This window comes from Bubalus bubalis, chromosome 18 (genome assembly GCF_019923935.1).
Source record: "Bubalus bubalis isolate 160015118507 breed Murrah chromosome 18, NDDB_SH_1, whole genome shotgun sequence".
NCBI lineage: Eukaryota > Metazoa > Chordata > Mammalia > Artiodactyla > Bovidae > Bubalus > Bubalus bubalis.
In genome coordinates, this window is record NC_059174.1 from 36523540 (window position 1) to 36539542 (window position 16003).

General features: G+C 44.8%; 1 protein-coding gene across 2 annotated transcripts in view; it reads left to right on the forward strand.

Annotated features, from left to right (window-relative positions):
- The window catches only part of WWP2 (WW domain containing E3 ubiquitin protein ligase 2), a 144072-nt gene that overhangs the window by 109448 nt on the left and 18621 nt on the right, over positions 1-16003 (forward strand). For both annotated transcript variants that reach the window (XM_025268966.2, XM_025268965.2), the window contains 2 exons: positions 3193-3282; positions 12409-12583. In XM_025268966.2, coding sequence (XP_025124751.1) covers positions 3193-3282; positions 12409-12583 — 265 coding nt within the window. The remainder of the gene's footprint in view (positions 1-3192; positions 3283-12408; positions 12584-16003) is intronic.

The following is a 16003-nucleotide window of genomic DNA, read 5'->3' on the forward strand; positions in this document are numbered from 1 at the left end:
AAATGCTGAGGAATTCTCGGCTCCTTAAATCTTTATTAGGAGCAAATGTTACGAAAGAGTGGTTTACTACCCTTGCCTTGAGGAGCTTCCATATTTCAGTACTTATCCTTAAGCCAAATATCTTTCTCAAGACTTTCTTTATTTCCAAATTCAGATGAACAAAGAGAGTATCAAATTTGCTGCTTGATTACCAAGCAGACAGGAAGAATTTGAAGAGGTGGTGTGAAATCATTCTGTTAGCCTCCTTTGTGGCTGAAAAGTCCCTACTTGATCCCCAGAGATGGGACACTAGCCTCTTGAAACTTGCAATATCTGTTACTCTTTTATCTTTAATTCAAAAGGGCATTGAGAGGGAGAAGAGCTTTAACTTCGCCCTGTGTGTCTTTTCACCTGATCACTTTTGCCAGAAGATTCTCCCCACTGCTTCTTCTTCTTCTTTTTTTTTTTTTTAATTTGGCTATGCCGGGTCTTAGTTGCAGCACTCAGGGTCTATATTTACGGCATGGGGGATCTTTTAGTTCTGGCCTTTTAATAAAATACCAACTAAAGTGCATAGATCTTCCTTTTGCCAGAGCAGGGAGGAGCCAGGGCACTTGGGCCAGGTTACCAGTAACCGCTTCAGCCAGAAGCTGGAGTGGGAACATATAATATAGTGTTAGTCACTCAGTCATGTCCAACTCTTTGCAACCCCGTGGACTGTAGCTCACCAGGCTCTTCTGTCCTTGGGTTTTCTCCAGGCAAGAATACTGGAGTGGGTTGCCATTCCCTTCTCCAGGGCATCTTCCTGACCTGGGGATCAAACCTGGGTCTCCTGCTTTACAGGCAGATTCTTTACCATCTGAGCTACAGGGAAGCCCCAGGGAGCGGGAATACCCAGGAGAACAAGTGTCCTTGAGGGCATTTTAATCGTGTTTGTAGTACTCTGGTCCTCAAACCAGTAGTGGATCCCTTTTGAGAGGAGGGAATGTGGAACAAGCAGACCTCAGTGCTCCCGGGGGAAGCCTCCTAATGGTGCAAAGTGTGTAGCCTCTTCCTATAGATATCTGAGCAGGGGTTTCTAATTAAAAATGGAGCCTAGAAATGAATGAGGTGGATTTACTGTAATGTCTCCCCAGTCGTCATGATCCTGCAGGGCTCCCTACCTAGACTCCTGTGCTAGGGAGAGCTGTTCACGTTGGGGTGGGTGGAAGAAAGGCACCCGGCACCTTGTCTGCTGGGTTGTGGGTTCCATATAAGTTCCACTTGCCCTTCCTTTCTTCCTTTCAGGGGTCCATGGTAAAACTCATAGGCTAGAGAGTCTGAGCTGAGTTTTATTTAGCCCCTCTGAGCCTCGCTTTCTTTGCTCATGAAGGCATGTCCCACCTTAAAGGATGGAGGCAGGACTGGATGAGGTAAAACAGGAGCCTGCAACTCATTGTGGATGCTCTGTGGGTGATGATTACCCCTTCCCATTTTTGCCTTGGAAACCTTGCATGTATCTCTATCTGAATTAGCCTCTGAGAGGCTCATCAGTGGTGTCCATTGATCAGATGTGAGAAACAGTATCAAATAAAGCTCATATCTATTTGAGTAGATACAGCAGGCTTAGTGATAGAAGTTAGGACATTTGTTTCAGTATACAGTCAACTCTGCTATAACGTATGTGTTCCTAGAAATCACCGCTGCCAAATCATGCAACAAAAACCACAGGGTTTATGGGAAGAAATGGGTTAAGGACACAACAGACAAAAATTTGTCAGTGACACACACACAAACAAGAATGTAATAACATAGTAGCACGGTTTTACACATGTTAAAGGGTTGAGATGATAATACTACAATAAAGATGCAGGATTCCACGAGAAGACCTGCAGTTTGCTTGTGGAAGCAGATGCCTGAGGATTAGAGCTTGTTGAGTGTTGTCTTAAAGTGGTACAAGGAGGGTTTTCTGAACTCAGACAGGAGTTGTAACACCAGATGTGGGTGAGTATGATATGTAACACGCTCCAAAGTGAGGTAGCCGGTAGATGTGTGTGGTTTTTTGTGTTCCTACAATACTGGGTTCAGCCCGGGGAAGTCTTCTGTGTTCATAGTATGGTTAGAAGACAAATACATGCACAGCAAACGCAAAATTCACATCATGCTCACGTTCCCTTAAGTATCAAATCACATTGGCATAGACCTATGTCTTTAAAATACGCATTTCAGCAGAACTGACTGTACTAGCTTCCTGGTAAAGTCCACCTTCCTCTTGAAAGTGCCCAAAAGTAGAAGTAGATAAAATCCGTGTAAAACATAAAGACGAAGGGACCATTCGCATCCTTTATAAAATGGTAATCATTTTATAAACAAAGATAAATCTTTGCATCCCTTATATGTCGGTTACTATATTCTGGGTCAGTGGAGTTACTGTCAGACTGTGTTGAGTGTGGGAATAACAGGAGTATGGGGATGGGTGGTCCTTTTCTCTGTTTTGTAGTGATTTTGCCTTTGGATCCACTGTTTGGATCATCTGCTACCTTGTCTTTCTGCCATTGGCACAGATGAGCCACCCTTAGCACCCACACACAGAGACAGGGGTGGAAAAGCCAATAAATAGCAGTTTGCTGTGTTTCTTGGTTCATCCAGATCTCTTTTAAAGACCCTCTGTAAATGAGTCCTGTATCTTAAAAAGAAATGTGATCTTGAATATATATGATGCTAGGAGAACAAGGGGAATTGTATAATTTGTGACGTTAAGAGGTAACAGGTTGCAAGGGTTGGAGAGTCCATGGGTGAACTTTAGGTGTGGGGGTCTGTGAATCCCAGAAACTGCACACATTTTTGTTGGTAAGTGCATGGAGAGAAAGAGTCTTCAGCTTTCATTACCTCCCTAAAAGGACCTTTGGTCCCCAAATGGCCAGTAAACAGTGATTTGGAAAAATCCATGGGAATGTAGATTCATAGGGGTTATGTAGGGGAATTTAGCACTAACTGTGGGATATCTAATAACCTTGAGTCCATAAAGGGGAGTTCTCGTAGTTTTCTCTAGAAGCAGGCATGGGTCCCATTATCAGGGATGGCGTGGAGCTGGTCTGACCAGTGGGTTGGTTTTGCATGTTGTCTTTGATGTTTTCTGTCAAATTAGCCACATCAGTAGTGAAGGACCCCATTGAACCAGGACTTATGCCTTTCGCCAGCATGTCTCATGCCTCCCTTGACTTTATTTTGCAGATGGGAGCAGCGAGAGCTCCCCAACGGGCGTGTCTATTATGTTGACCATAACACCAAGACCACCACCTGGGAGCGGCCTCTTCCTCCAGGGTAAGACTTGGACCAATGAGCCCTGAGGCTCTAGAACTGGCACCAAGAGTCCCCTATCGGCTTCTCCACCACTCTGCCACAATCATCTCTCAATTTCCCCCACTCTCCTCCTTTCTCTGTCTCTTTTCCCCTCCTCCCATAGTCCTGCTCTTCTGTGGTCTCTGCTCTCTCATTGCACTTTCCCTTCTCCCTCCATTTGTTGCCTTGGCCATGGGAGTTCTTTTCTTTCTTATTTATTTATTTAACTGCACTGGGTCTTTGTTGTGACATGCAGGATCTTCGACCTTTCTGGTGCATGTGGGATCTTTTAGGTGTATCACGTGGGATCTAGTTCTGTGCCCAGGGATCGAACTCGGGCCCCCTGCATTGGGAGCATGGAGTCTTAGCTACTGGACCACCAACGTAATCCCCTGGCCCTGGGCTTTCTTAAGTGATATTCAGACCCCCATGGCTGTTGGGTTCTGGAGGAAGGAGGACTTGGGAGGCCTCTGAAGCCATTGGTCTCTCAGTGGCTTCAGACATTTCACCTGCAGAAATAACCTATAGAGTGCAGTTTTCAGTTTCAGCAGATGTAGCAAAGTTTAGGGACATTTATTCTGGGTCCTTTGACTGCTTTTCCTACCCACTTTAATTCTGTTCTCATTTCTTAGGACATACTAGGATATTTAGAGCATCTATGGGGGGAATAGAGTGCACAAGGAAGCCAAGATAGAGAGGGTGTTGATGAGTTTCGCAGCACCCTGCGTCCCGCCAGCCCCCGGAGACAGTGTGCTGCGGCATTCGGCTGGGCTTTGTGAGAACGCAGCTAAGTTCTCCAAAACCCGAGGATAAGTGAGGCTTCCAAGTAAGGGAAGACTGTCCAAGTTCAAGGAGAAAGGGTTTGGTTCCCTGCCTGCCAGGGACAGAAAGTTCTTTCCACATGTGTCTCCCAGTCCTGAGAGCTTTTGAAAGGGAATGTATTCTGCTCTCAGGAAAGAATCACCAGTAGAGTAGCTATGAAGGCCTCCTATGCAGAACATGAACACTGACTTCCTCTTCTGAAGCTGGTGGAGCGAGAGGCTTTCAGAGTGGGCAGGGAGAGCCCTGTGCTCTGGTTTGTTCACCTGTCAGGCGTGTGCTGGGCAAATACCACCCCATTTCCCAGTCCTACAGGTTTCCATGCATGGACTGCTTTTACTTTCAGTTTCCCTAGTAGAATGCTTGTGTTTTCCTTTCCTTCCTTGTCCTTGTGGAAGTCACACTCGTAATCCACCATCCTTAGTTCTCAAGCCCCCCCCTTCGCTTTTCTTAAACGAAGAAAACCTCGTTTATTTTATTTTTTCTACTATTTATTTATCTGGTTGTGTCAGGTCTTAGGTGTGTCACGCGGGATCTTTCGTTGCAGCACATAGACTCTCTACTTGTAGTGCGCAGGCTCAGTTGTTCCACGGCATGTGGGATCTTAGTTCCCCAATCAGGGATCAAGCCTGCATCCCTTGCATTGCAAGCCGGCTTCTTAACCACTGGACCACCAGGGAAGTCCCTGTTTTCTCCTTTGATTTAAAGTCCAAGGAACTTACCAAAGTTAAACGTTGACTTCTTAGAAAAAAGATTAAACATTTTATTATGGAAATTCTAGAAATATTCATATTGAAGTTTTCAAATGTGCACAAAGAATCCCCACACTCTCAACACCTAGCTGCAGTAATTATCATCTCAAGGCCATCCTTGTTTCATTACCAGGAGTTGGCAAACTGTGGACCTGTTGGCAAAATCCACCTGCCACCTGTTTTCATAAATGAAGTTTTATTGGAACATAGCCCCTCTCATTTGTTTACTTACGGTCCATGACTGCTCTCGTGCTCATTGGGAGAGTTGAGTAATTGTGACACAGACTGTATAGCCAGCAAAGACTAAAATATTTACTTTGCAACCCTTCGTAGAAGACATATGCTAACTCCTGCTCTGTCATCCTCGTTCACCCCTCCCCCACCCCATCTTAGATTATTTTGAAGCAAATCCCAGACATCATATTATTTCATCCAAATTTCAGTATACATGTCTAAAAAATGTCTCTTTTAAAAGTAAAACCACTGTATTTTTAAGTGTTTACCTACTACCATCAAATAGCCAGTCAGTAGTCAGATTTCTCCAGTTGTCTCACAAATTAATCATCAACTTTTAACAGGATGTGTTGCACACTTGTACTTTGTGTGTTTACAGCACATAAAACTCTTTAAGTGTGCTGGTTGCTTGCCTCTTAACCTCTCTGGTTTATAAGTTACGGAAGCCTTGACCTGGTGAACGTATGATGATATCTAAATGAAGATATTTAATAGTGTCTTCTAAGAATGGCTGAGGATTTACTCTTGTTTAAGTGTTGAGGTGGGATACTAGAGCCAGCTTTCTTATTTTCGAGAGAGTTACAATGATATTTTAAGAAAAAGATTCATTTATTTATTCTTGGCTGTGCTGGGTCTTTGTTGTGTGTGGGCTTTCTCTAGTTGTGACGGGCGTGGGCTACTCTTGTGGGGCACAGGCTCTAGGTGCTCGGGCTTCAGTAGTTGCAGCATGAGGGCTCCGTACTTGTGATGTGAGGGCTTAGTTGCTCTGTGGCATGTGGGATCTTCCTGGACAGGGATCAAATTGGTCTCCTGCATTGCAAGGTGGATTCTTAACCACTGGACCACCAGGAAAGCCCTGTAATGTTTTATTGGCTCAGCTCTGTGCCCTCTATAGCCCATGAGTTCTTCCTGAGCTTTAGGCCCTTTGAACTCCTGGCACTTAGTTCTATGATGTAATAGGGAACCTGGAGAGAACAGAATGCTCAAGCTTTCATTGCTAATTTATGGGAGAAGTTCTGCTCTAGGAAGAATTGCCATGGTGCGAGCAATCTTGAAACTACAGATGGAGCCATTGCATTGTATCAGCAGTCCTAGTCATCCAGGAGCGAGACTGAGCCGAAAGCTTCACTTTATTGTCTGTCCCCTCTGTCTGACCCATGGGACTCTTGTATAAAGACCAGTCGTTTACATGTTTTATCCTCACATTGAGAATCATTATTCCAGTTAGAATAAAGGTTGAAATACATATTGTCCTAACTTGTTCATAGCTTACAAAAGCTCTTGCCACTTAATAATACCATATGTGTTCCCCGATGGCTCAGAGGATAAAGCACCTGCCTGCCATGTGGGAGACTTGGGTTCGATCCCTGGGTTGGGAAGATCCCCTGGAGAAGGAAATGGCAACCCACTCCAGTATTCTTGCCTGGAGAATCCCATGGACAGAGGAGCCTGGTGGGCTGCAGTCCACAGGGTCGCAAAGAGTCAGACACGACTGAGCGAGTTCACTTCACTAAGAGAATAGCAGATGACACCACCCTTATGGCAGAAAGTGAAGAGGAACTAAAGAGCCTCTTGATGAAAGTGAAAGAGGAGAGTGAAAAGGTTGGCTTAAAGCTCAACATTCAGAAAACGAAGATCATGGCATCTGGTTCCATCACTTCATGGGAAATAGATGGGGAAACAGTAGAAACAGTGTCAGACTTTATTTTTCTGGGCTCCAAAATCACTGCAGATGGTGACTGCAGCCATGAAATTAAAAGACACTTACTCCTTGGAAGGAAAGTTATGACCAACCTAGATAGCATATTGAAAAGCAGAGACATTACTTTGCCAACAAAGGTCTGTCTAGTCAAGGCTATGGTTTTTCCAGTGGTCATGTATGGATGTGAGAGTTGGACTGTGAAGAAAGCTGAGCGCCGAAGAATTGATGTGTTGGAGAAGACTCTTGAGAGTCCCTTAGACTGCAAGGAGATCCAACCAGTCCATTCTGAAGGAGATCAGCCCTGGGTGTTCTTTGGAAGGAATGATGCTAAAGCTGAAACTCCAGTACTTTGGTCACCTCATGTGAAGGGTTGACTCATTGGAAAAGACTCTGATGCTGGGAGGGATTGGGGGCAGGAGGAAAAGGGGACGACAGACGATGAGATGGCTGGATGGCATCACCAACTCGATGGACGTTAGTTTGAGTGAACTCCGGGAGTTGGTGATGGACAGGGAGGCCTGGTGTGCTGTGATACATGGGGTTGCAAAGAGTCGGACACGACTGAGCGACTGAACTGAACTGAACTGAAGAGAGTAGATCTTAAAAGTTCTCATCACAGGAAAAAAGAATTGTAACCAGGTGCAGCGACAAATGTTAACTACACTTACTGTGGTGATTGTTTTGCAATATATACAAATATTGAATCTTTATGTTGTAAAGATAAAACTTAAACCTCATATGTTACATGTCAATTAGATCTCAGTTAAAAAAAAAAGCAACCAGTCATTTTATCCAGGAGCAAAAAGTGTTGGACCTGGTAATTCATATGAGTGCAATGATTTGTCTTCAGACACTCTTAGGTGGTTCTCAGACCAGAGGTGAGCAGGGGGAATAGGCACTATAGAGCATGGTATTGGGGACCACTGTCACAGAGGACTCCAACTTGGGCTTTAAGAAAGGCTAGGGGTGGACTTCCGTGAAAAGAGGAAGGTGATCCAGGTTAGGGAAACAGTGTGAATGTGAAAAGCGCATTTAGGGAATGATACATGGAGCAGTTTTGGTGGAGTGGAGGGTTTGTGTGAAACAGAGATGATCAAAGTATGTCTAGTAAGGTCCTAGGGTTTGGTACAGTTGCCCCCTGGAATCAAACAGCATGAAAGGGCCTCCAACTGCTGCTCTGTTTTTATCAATTGTAATTCTGTGTAAGATTTCACCTGCTATCAAGGGTGTGATTATGCTGTTTGACAGACAGAAATTCACCAATGCAGAGGACTTCTAGTTAAACATATGGATCAAACATGTTTATTTCCATTTCTTCTTGGAAACCCACTAAAATGGCAATAAAAGTTATTTAAAAAAGTATAATGATAAAGGCATGGAAGAGGAGAAAAAGCATATGGGAGATTGTAATCAAAGTTTAGTTGCTGGTAGAACTGAGAAAGCTGAAACCCAAGCTTCCAGTGTGGGGTTTCCACCCAAAAGACAGCCAGTCTGCACCATGGAGCCCTAGAAAGCCTCAGCCTTCAGGGACATACGGGGTATGTGTATGTGAATGTGTTATGTGTAATGAGACTAAATACCTGAAGTTTAAAACTTGTGCAGGGAGCAGCTAGATTCCTAGGTTGTCAGCCATCACTCACAACCTCCTGCCACACACATGTGTGCACACACACACACATGCAACCACATGGCTGCTGCTAGTATAAGAAGTTCCTGGTAGAATAGAACCAGTGTGGCGAACATGGTCATAGCTGAAGGCAGAGATGAACTCAGGAAAAAGGGATTAAGTGAGAATGCTATCCTCAGGGAAAAGATTGGAAAGTTGTTGTTTTTTTTTTTTTTTTTGCTGGGGTAGTGACAGGTGGTTCAGTTGGTAAAGAATCTGCCTGCAGTGAGGGAGACCTGGGTTTGACCCCTGGGTTGGGAAGATCCCTTGGAGAAGGGAATGGCTACCCACTCCAGTATTCTGGCCTGGAGAATCCTATGGACTGTATAGTCCATGGGGTCACAAAGAGTCAGACACGACTGAGGGATTTTCCCTTTCACTTTCTTTCAGTGACCAGTCTAAGGGGAGAAAACTATAGATCATGATATTTGAGGATCTTCAAGTGAAACAAGTGAGCAAATTCAGAAATCAGCTTTTAGACATGTTAGCACTCAGGAGGATTGATATAAAGCCATCATCAGATATGCAGGGTTTCAAAAAATTAACTTTGGTCCATCCTCTCTCAGAAACTCCTAGCTGTTTCCTTCCACCAGACAAGAAGAAACAGAGAAAGAAATCGTGAGATGCAGGACACAGGAGACTGACTCAGCTCAGGGGCCATGAGGAAGATGAAGGAGGATGACTTAGGACAGGAATGTAGAGCAGGCCTGGAGAACAACTTTCTGCCCCAGACAAAGGGTGCTGGACAGATGAGGCCAAGAGTTAAGTGACCCTGGTGGCACCTGCCCTGTCAAGAGTCTGGGGCTGAATTAGTGGCAGGTCCTTGAAGTCCAAGCTGAATAAAACATGCAGTTCTTAACTCTAGAGAAAAAGAAAAAGTTGTACAAGTAAGGATGTGTATGTATAGTATTCTAGAAAGTTATAATCCAAACCCCAAATATTGATTTAATGATGCTTTTCTAAATTTGGAGGACAGGAAAGGAGAGAGCTTTGTGTGTGTTAGCTGGTAGGGTACAAGAACTAATTCTTCAGCTTTGAGAGTGGCAAGTCCATAGTAATCTCTGACTTGGCAGAAATCAAGAAATTATGGAGTAAGCATTTATTTAGAAGATACAATCAAGAGTTGAAGGTAATTGTTGCCCCCGGGAAGCAGAATTCAGCAATGGGGAAGAGGGCAGGAGACACTGGATTTCATTGTCTCTCCTGTAGTACTGTTTGTGTTTCAAACTATAGATACATGATTCCTTTGCTAACAACTAAAAATAAATAAAGATCACCAGTTGGGAGAATTTATGAGAAAGGTGGGAAGGTTCCAGGCTATTGTGAGCCTTAAATACTAATTTGACAGTTTGACTCCAGCATTTCATAAAGGGTCAGTCTGCTGGGGTTACCCTGATGGTAGTTTATGGGCTGGATTGCATGGGAAGGTTCATTCAAGGATACTTGGACATGAAAATGGAAAGTCAAGGACAGGGAGACAAAATAAAAAGAAGCCCTGAGGCTGAGCGGCTTACTGACATCAGTGAGAAAGGGAAAGTCAGGAATGATGGTGTGGTTGCATTCCTGGGTGGTGGACTGATGGAAGGAAGACTGTGGAAGATTCAGGTGTGGGGCGAGAATGATGGTGTTTAGGTGAATCCAGAGTGATGGCTGATCATGAAAGCAAGGCAGTCCAGCAGGCGGAATCCATGCACAATCCAGGAACGGGCCTTGGGAGGTGAAGAGAAGCCAATTTTAGGGAGCCTTTCAGTTTGAAAGAATCATTGAAGAGGTGGCAGCAAAAGTCAGCTAGGAGGCTAACCCTGAAAGCTGATGAAAGTATCAGTCAGCCCAAAGCATTATAATCTTGTGAGTAAGATCAGAATTCAGAGATGGTGTGAGAAGGTAGTCAGGGAACAGAGACCCTCTGACACTTTGGAATCATCCAGTGTGATCCATTGTGGGTTCCTTTTTTCACTGGGTGAATCCTGTTTTCTTCAGTAGTATCTCCATCTTATCTTCTTGAAACTCCTTTTCTCCCCCTTCTCATTTCAGACTTATAATGGAAAATTCAGGCATACACCAAATTTGAGAGAATAGTACAATAACTCCCTTGTAACCATGGCCTGGTTCTAACAGTTAGTAAGATTTTGTTTCATCTGACCTCCCACTCTTTAGGGGAGGCAACTGATGAATTGTCCAGCAAGTCCCAGTCATCCTATCCTTTGATCTATAAATACACCACATACGCCTCTAATAGATGAGATTAAAAAAAAAAAATCAGAATACCATTATCCCAACATAATTAGCAGGACTTCTGTTACCTCATGTCATGTGCAGTCTGTGTTCCATTCCCCCCGATTGTCTTAAAAACATTTTCACACTTGCTTTGTTTGAATCAGATCCAAACTCAAGATCAACACATTGCTTTTGGCTGATAATCTCATAAGTCTCTCTTAATCTGTAAGTTCCTTTAACCTTTTCTTTTTTTTTTTTTTTAAACTATATATTTGTTGACAATGTTGGACATCTGTCTTGTAGAAATTCTCACATAATGAATGTGGCTGATTGTGATTCCTGGTGTTGTGTTATACATGCTCCTTTATTCCTTATCTTTCCTGGCAAACTGGTCATTAGATGTGGAGGCTTCATTAGATTTAAATTCATTTTTTAAAAATTGAAATATAATTTATGCACAGTGAGATAAACATATCTCTGTTATGCAGTTCACTGAGTTTTGGCAAATGCATACATTCATGTCACGCACACTCCATCAAAATGTAAAACGTTTCTCTCACCCTGCAGAGCTCTCTTTCTTACTTTCTTTTGATCACTTCTTCACCATATATGTGGAAATCAAGCTACACCTACCAAGCACAGCTGAGAATTTTCACTCTCTGTTCTAGCCCTGCCTTGCCCGTGAATATTTTAGCGCCAACTTTGGAAGATTGCTTCCTCACTAAAGATAACATGGAGAGTCCTGCTGTCTTTTGCACCAACTCTTCCTATGACCAGTCAATATATTTTTGCTGGCATCTTATGTCAGGACAGTTTCAGTTGCAAGGAAGAAAAATTTGGATCTAAATTGGCTTGAATAATGAAGAGATTTCACTGTCTCATGATCCTGAAAATTCTAGACATAGATCCTGGTTTCAAGGGAACCATGATCCAATGGTTCAAATGGTATCCCCAGGGGACTGGCTTTTTTCCTCCATTTTTCTGCTCTGCCATCCACTGGGTCAACTTCATATTGTGTTTGGGTCCAGGATGTTAGCCAGTCCCAGCACTGCATGCTTTCTCAATCACATCTGGCAAGGAAGACTACATTTTTCCCACTGTAAGTACTAAAAATTATGAGATTCACCCTGATTGGTTCGACATAGGTCACATGCCCACTCCCGGTCCAGTCAGCCATTCAACTCCAGGGTCAGGAGTATAGTCGGCTGCCCCAGAGCCACTTGGATCTCTGACATGGAATCCAGGGCCTGTTGGTAGAAGAGACTGGTTGGGGCTTCCCTGGTGGTCCAGTGGTTAAGACTTCACCTTCCAGTGCAGGGCGTGTGGGTTTGATTCCTGGTCAGGAAGCTAAGATCCCACAGGCCTCATGGTCAAAAACCCAGAACATAAGCAACAGAGGCAATCTTGTATCAAATTCAATAAAGACTTTAAAAAAAGTTCACATTAAAAAAAAATCTTTAAATGTTAAAAAAAAAAAAAAAAAGATTGAGATTGGTTGCTGCAGGGGCAACCACAGATGTCTGTTAGAATCATCCTGGCCCCCAAAGCGTCCGTGACTGGGTCCTACCTGGCTCTGCCTCCCTGGAGCAACCAAGCTCCTGGGCCAGACCCTACACCAGACCTTTCCTCGCCATCCTCCTTGCCAGCCTGCCCAATTTCTCTATGTGAGCCTAGGGGTGAGGTGGTCACCGTGTTCACGCGGAGCTTGATGTTTTCAGCTGGGAGAAACGCACAGACCCCCGCGGCAGGTTCTACTATGTGGACCACAACACCCGGACCACCACATGGCAGCGCCCCACAGCCGAGTACGTGCGGAACTACGAGCAGTGGCAGTCCCAACGCAACCAGCTCCAGGGCGCCATGCAGCACTTCAGCCAAAGGTTCCTCTACCAGGTGAGACGCGGGGGCCGGCCGCAGGGCGGAGGGCGAGCCTCCTGGCGCTGTGAAACAGGCAGCTTCACACATTCTCCTTCCACCTGTTCGGTTGAGTAGGGAAAATGGTGGGTAGAAATGTCAGTGCTCTGACCCTGGAGATTTTACTCATTACAATGAAATTCCTCAAAACTCCGGCATTTCTAACTTAGTGACTCAGTGTCTAGCTTCTGTATTTATGGGCTCAGTACCTGTGTCTGTAACCGAATTTCCCATCTTCCTTCTGAGACTGGATTTCTCTTCCGGTCCTTCCATCCAGGTCCATTTATCCTGCCTTGAGACCTGAAGGTCACTGTGACCTCTCCCATACCTCACCTTTTCAGATCTTTATTATCTGACAGATTCTTTTTTTTTTTTTTTTTTTGATATTGAAACTCTCTGAGTTTTTATTTCAGCATAAAAAGGTCTCTTAACACACTGGCCCTAGAAGATACACTTACAGTAATTTCCTCGAAAATGAACACAAGAATGGTTTTATGAGATATAACTAGTATCTGACAGATTCTAAAAGCTGGAGGGACTTGAATGTTCGCCTGGATCTGGGGATGGGCAAACTATGGCCTCTGGACCAAATTGGCCCCCATCTGGTTTTGTAAATTAAAGTTTTATTGGAACACATGTACACTCGGTAGTCAAGGTTTTGACTGTGGCTGCTTTTGTGCTGCAGTGACAGAGCTGAGTAGCCGCAACAGAGACCAGGTGGCCCATAAAGTCTAAAATAGTTTTTTTATGGCTGTTTACAGAAAAATTGTATGGATCCACCGGTCTAGATCAACTTTCTTCTCTCTGATTGTTGATTTTCCCCTTCTCCTCCCACCTGGAAGGTGAAGGCAGCCTTGGGATTGTCTCTTTGCTGGCATCTCTCTGATCTGTGCTGTTTTGAGCAGAGCTGTCTTCAAATATCACTGTCATTTTGTCACTTTTTAAAAAAATCGCTGTGGAGGGTTTAAGGAAAGGGGGCTTTGCTCTGAATTGATCACTGGTTCAAAACCTTCTGTGGCCATTACCTTCAGAATAACATTAAAATTTTCTAGTCCAGGATTCAGAGTTTTGTGGTCCTGTGTCCCTTTAGGAACTTTCCTTCCTGGGTCTCTGTCTCACTGGAGCCCTTCCCAGCAACCCAGTGCCTGGTGGGGAGCCTCTTTGACAGAGAGGTGGGATTCTCAAGTTGTAACTCTGATTGCATTTTCTCTGAGCCTCTTGAATTTGAAGCTTGGGATCTGTAATATGGAACCTGTACGAGGTGTGGTATACTGGAGGTTGGAAACTTGTTGAGCTGGTCTATGATATTACCATGTTTAACAAACATTATTTCTATTTGAATTGAACTTCAACCCTACAACTCATGTCTAAGTGCTCAGAAAACCTGTAATTCCAGTTAACTGAATAGCATTCATCATCAGCTTTGCCATCATTTCCACCTCTTTCTCTGTTCACCCAAAGCATGAGCCACCGCATCAACCATAAGACATTGCCCTTGGCTGGCTTGTTACTTCTTTTGTTCGTGGGGGCTGACTGCTCACCATATAGTGTTTGCTTAGTATGAATGAGCAGAAAGTCTGCTGTTTGTCACATTGAGTTGCCTCCAAGGTCAGCTTGATGTCTGTCTACACCCGCGCCCCGTGGTGTGTACCGAGTTCAGCATCTATACTGCTGGGCATCTGGCTGCCCACTCCACAGCCCCTCTACATATGCTGGGTATCACGTTCTGGCATGTTTCAAAACTGGGTGGACTCTGACCCTTCCCTGCATTTCAGAAATGATTCCTCTTGAGTTGGCCCCAAGGACTTTCCCTGCCATTTCTTTGGGTGGTCGTGGCTGCAAAACTGGGATGGTCTGAGCAGCTTTGTCCTTTGACTTAGAGACAAGGACGCATTTTAGGAGCCTTGCATAGTTTTGTCTCCCTGCTTACCCACTTTCTCAAATTGAAAAAGAAAAATCCATTGAAGGGCTCCTTCTCCCGCTTCCCTTCCCACACACCGAGTGGGTTCTGTCGGTTGGCCCAGATGTTTGGTGTGTGAAAGGGAAGATTCTGGAGCTCACGTCTGCTTGTGCTTTTGGAGGCCTCATCCCCCTCGCCTGCCTCTCTCATTTCAGCAACACCGTTCTGGGCCTGCAGAGGTAGAACTTTGACTTGGAGTGTCCCCTGAAAGTAAAAGTTCAGTGCTTAAAATAAAAAAGTCCGTTCTGAGTCCTCTAACACGGTTTCCTCAGCGTGGCTGGGGATCTGGGAGGGTTCTAGATGGAGTGATGATGCCCTTTTCTCCCTGAAACAAGACTCATGTTGAAAAATGGGCAGGCCTCTTTTTTTTGGGTCAGCTCTCAATGTCTCTCTGTTGACTTCCCTCCTCTTTGGAATTGGTTTACCCGTCTTGTTTGCTGTGGTGCCATGTCCTGGTTACAAGGAAGAAGAGTCGCTTTCATAGAGTTATTCTGGGGTTTGGCCTTGACCCAGGGTTTGACTCGGAAGACTTAAGAACTGATACTGTAGCAGCGCTTCCCCTCCCCCCTCTCCTCCTCCTCCGCCCCTGCTGCTGCTGCTGACGCTCCTGGGCCAAAACCAGACCTCATTCTTCTTTGCTGCCCTGCAGAGAACATGAACTATACAGTTTGACGTGGGAAGTCTAGGGAATCCCAGATGGCAGCCTCCTGCAATTCCTTCCAGCCTCAACACACACCTTTTTCTATCTCTCTGTTACTGTTCCTTTACTTCTTTTTAAAAATTAATTAATTAAGCATATGGGATCTAGCTCTCTGACCAGGGATTGAACCCGGGCCTCCTGCATTGGGAGCACAGAGTCTTAACCACTGGACCACCAGGGAAGTCCCGATCATTCTTTTTTTAAAAAAAATATTTATTTATTTTGGCTGCACCAGGTCTCAGTTGCAGCATGCAGGATCTTCAGTCTTTGTTGTGGCTTGCGGGTTCTTTAGTTGTGGCATGTGGGATCTAGTTCCTTGATCAGGGATGGAACCTGGGCCCCTGCCTTGGGAGCATGGAGTCTTAGCCACTGGACCACCAGGGAAGTCCCTCGGTCCCTTATTTCTGACACGTTTCCCTCTCCTGATGCTCCAGAGTGCCTTTGTTACTTGTGATCATCACATGCACACTTGTGTTTGACCCATGCTGTCTTGCTTTGCCATCTGTTTTCGTGGTCTTGCTGCCGTCCACAGAGCAAGCCCAGCCTGTTCCTGTGCATCTTCTAATTGCAAAAGGACCCTGCTCGCAGCCTGCTGCCATTTCTGTGGCCACTCCTCCTCCTCCTCTGCCACATGAATCCTCCCCTAATAATCAGAGGAGAACAGCCAGTGTCAGCAAGACCGAAACACATCACTCTGTGGCTGCTAACGTGTGACGCAAAAGTGCTCTATGCAGAAACA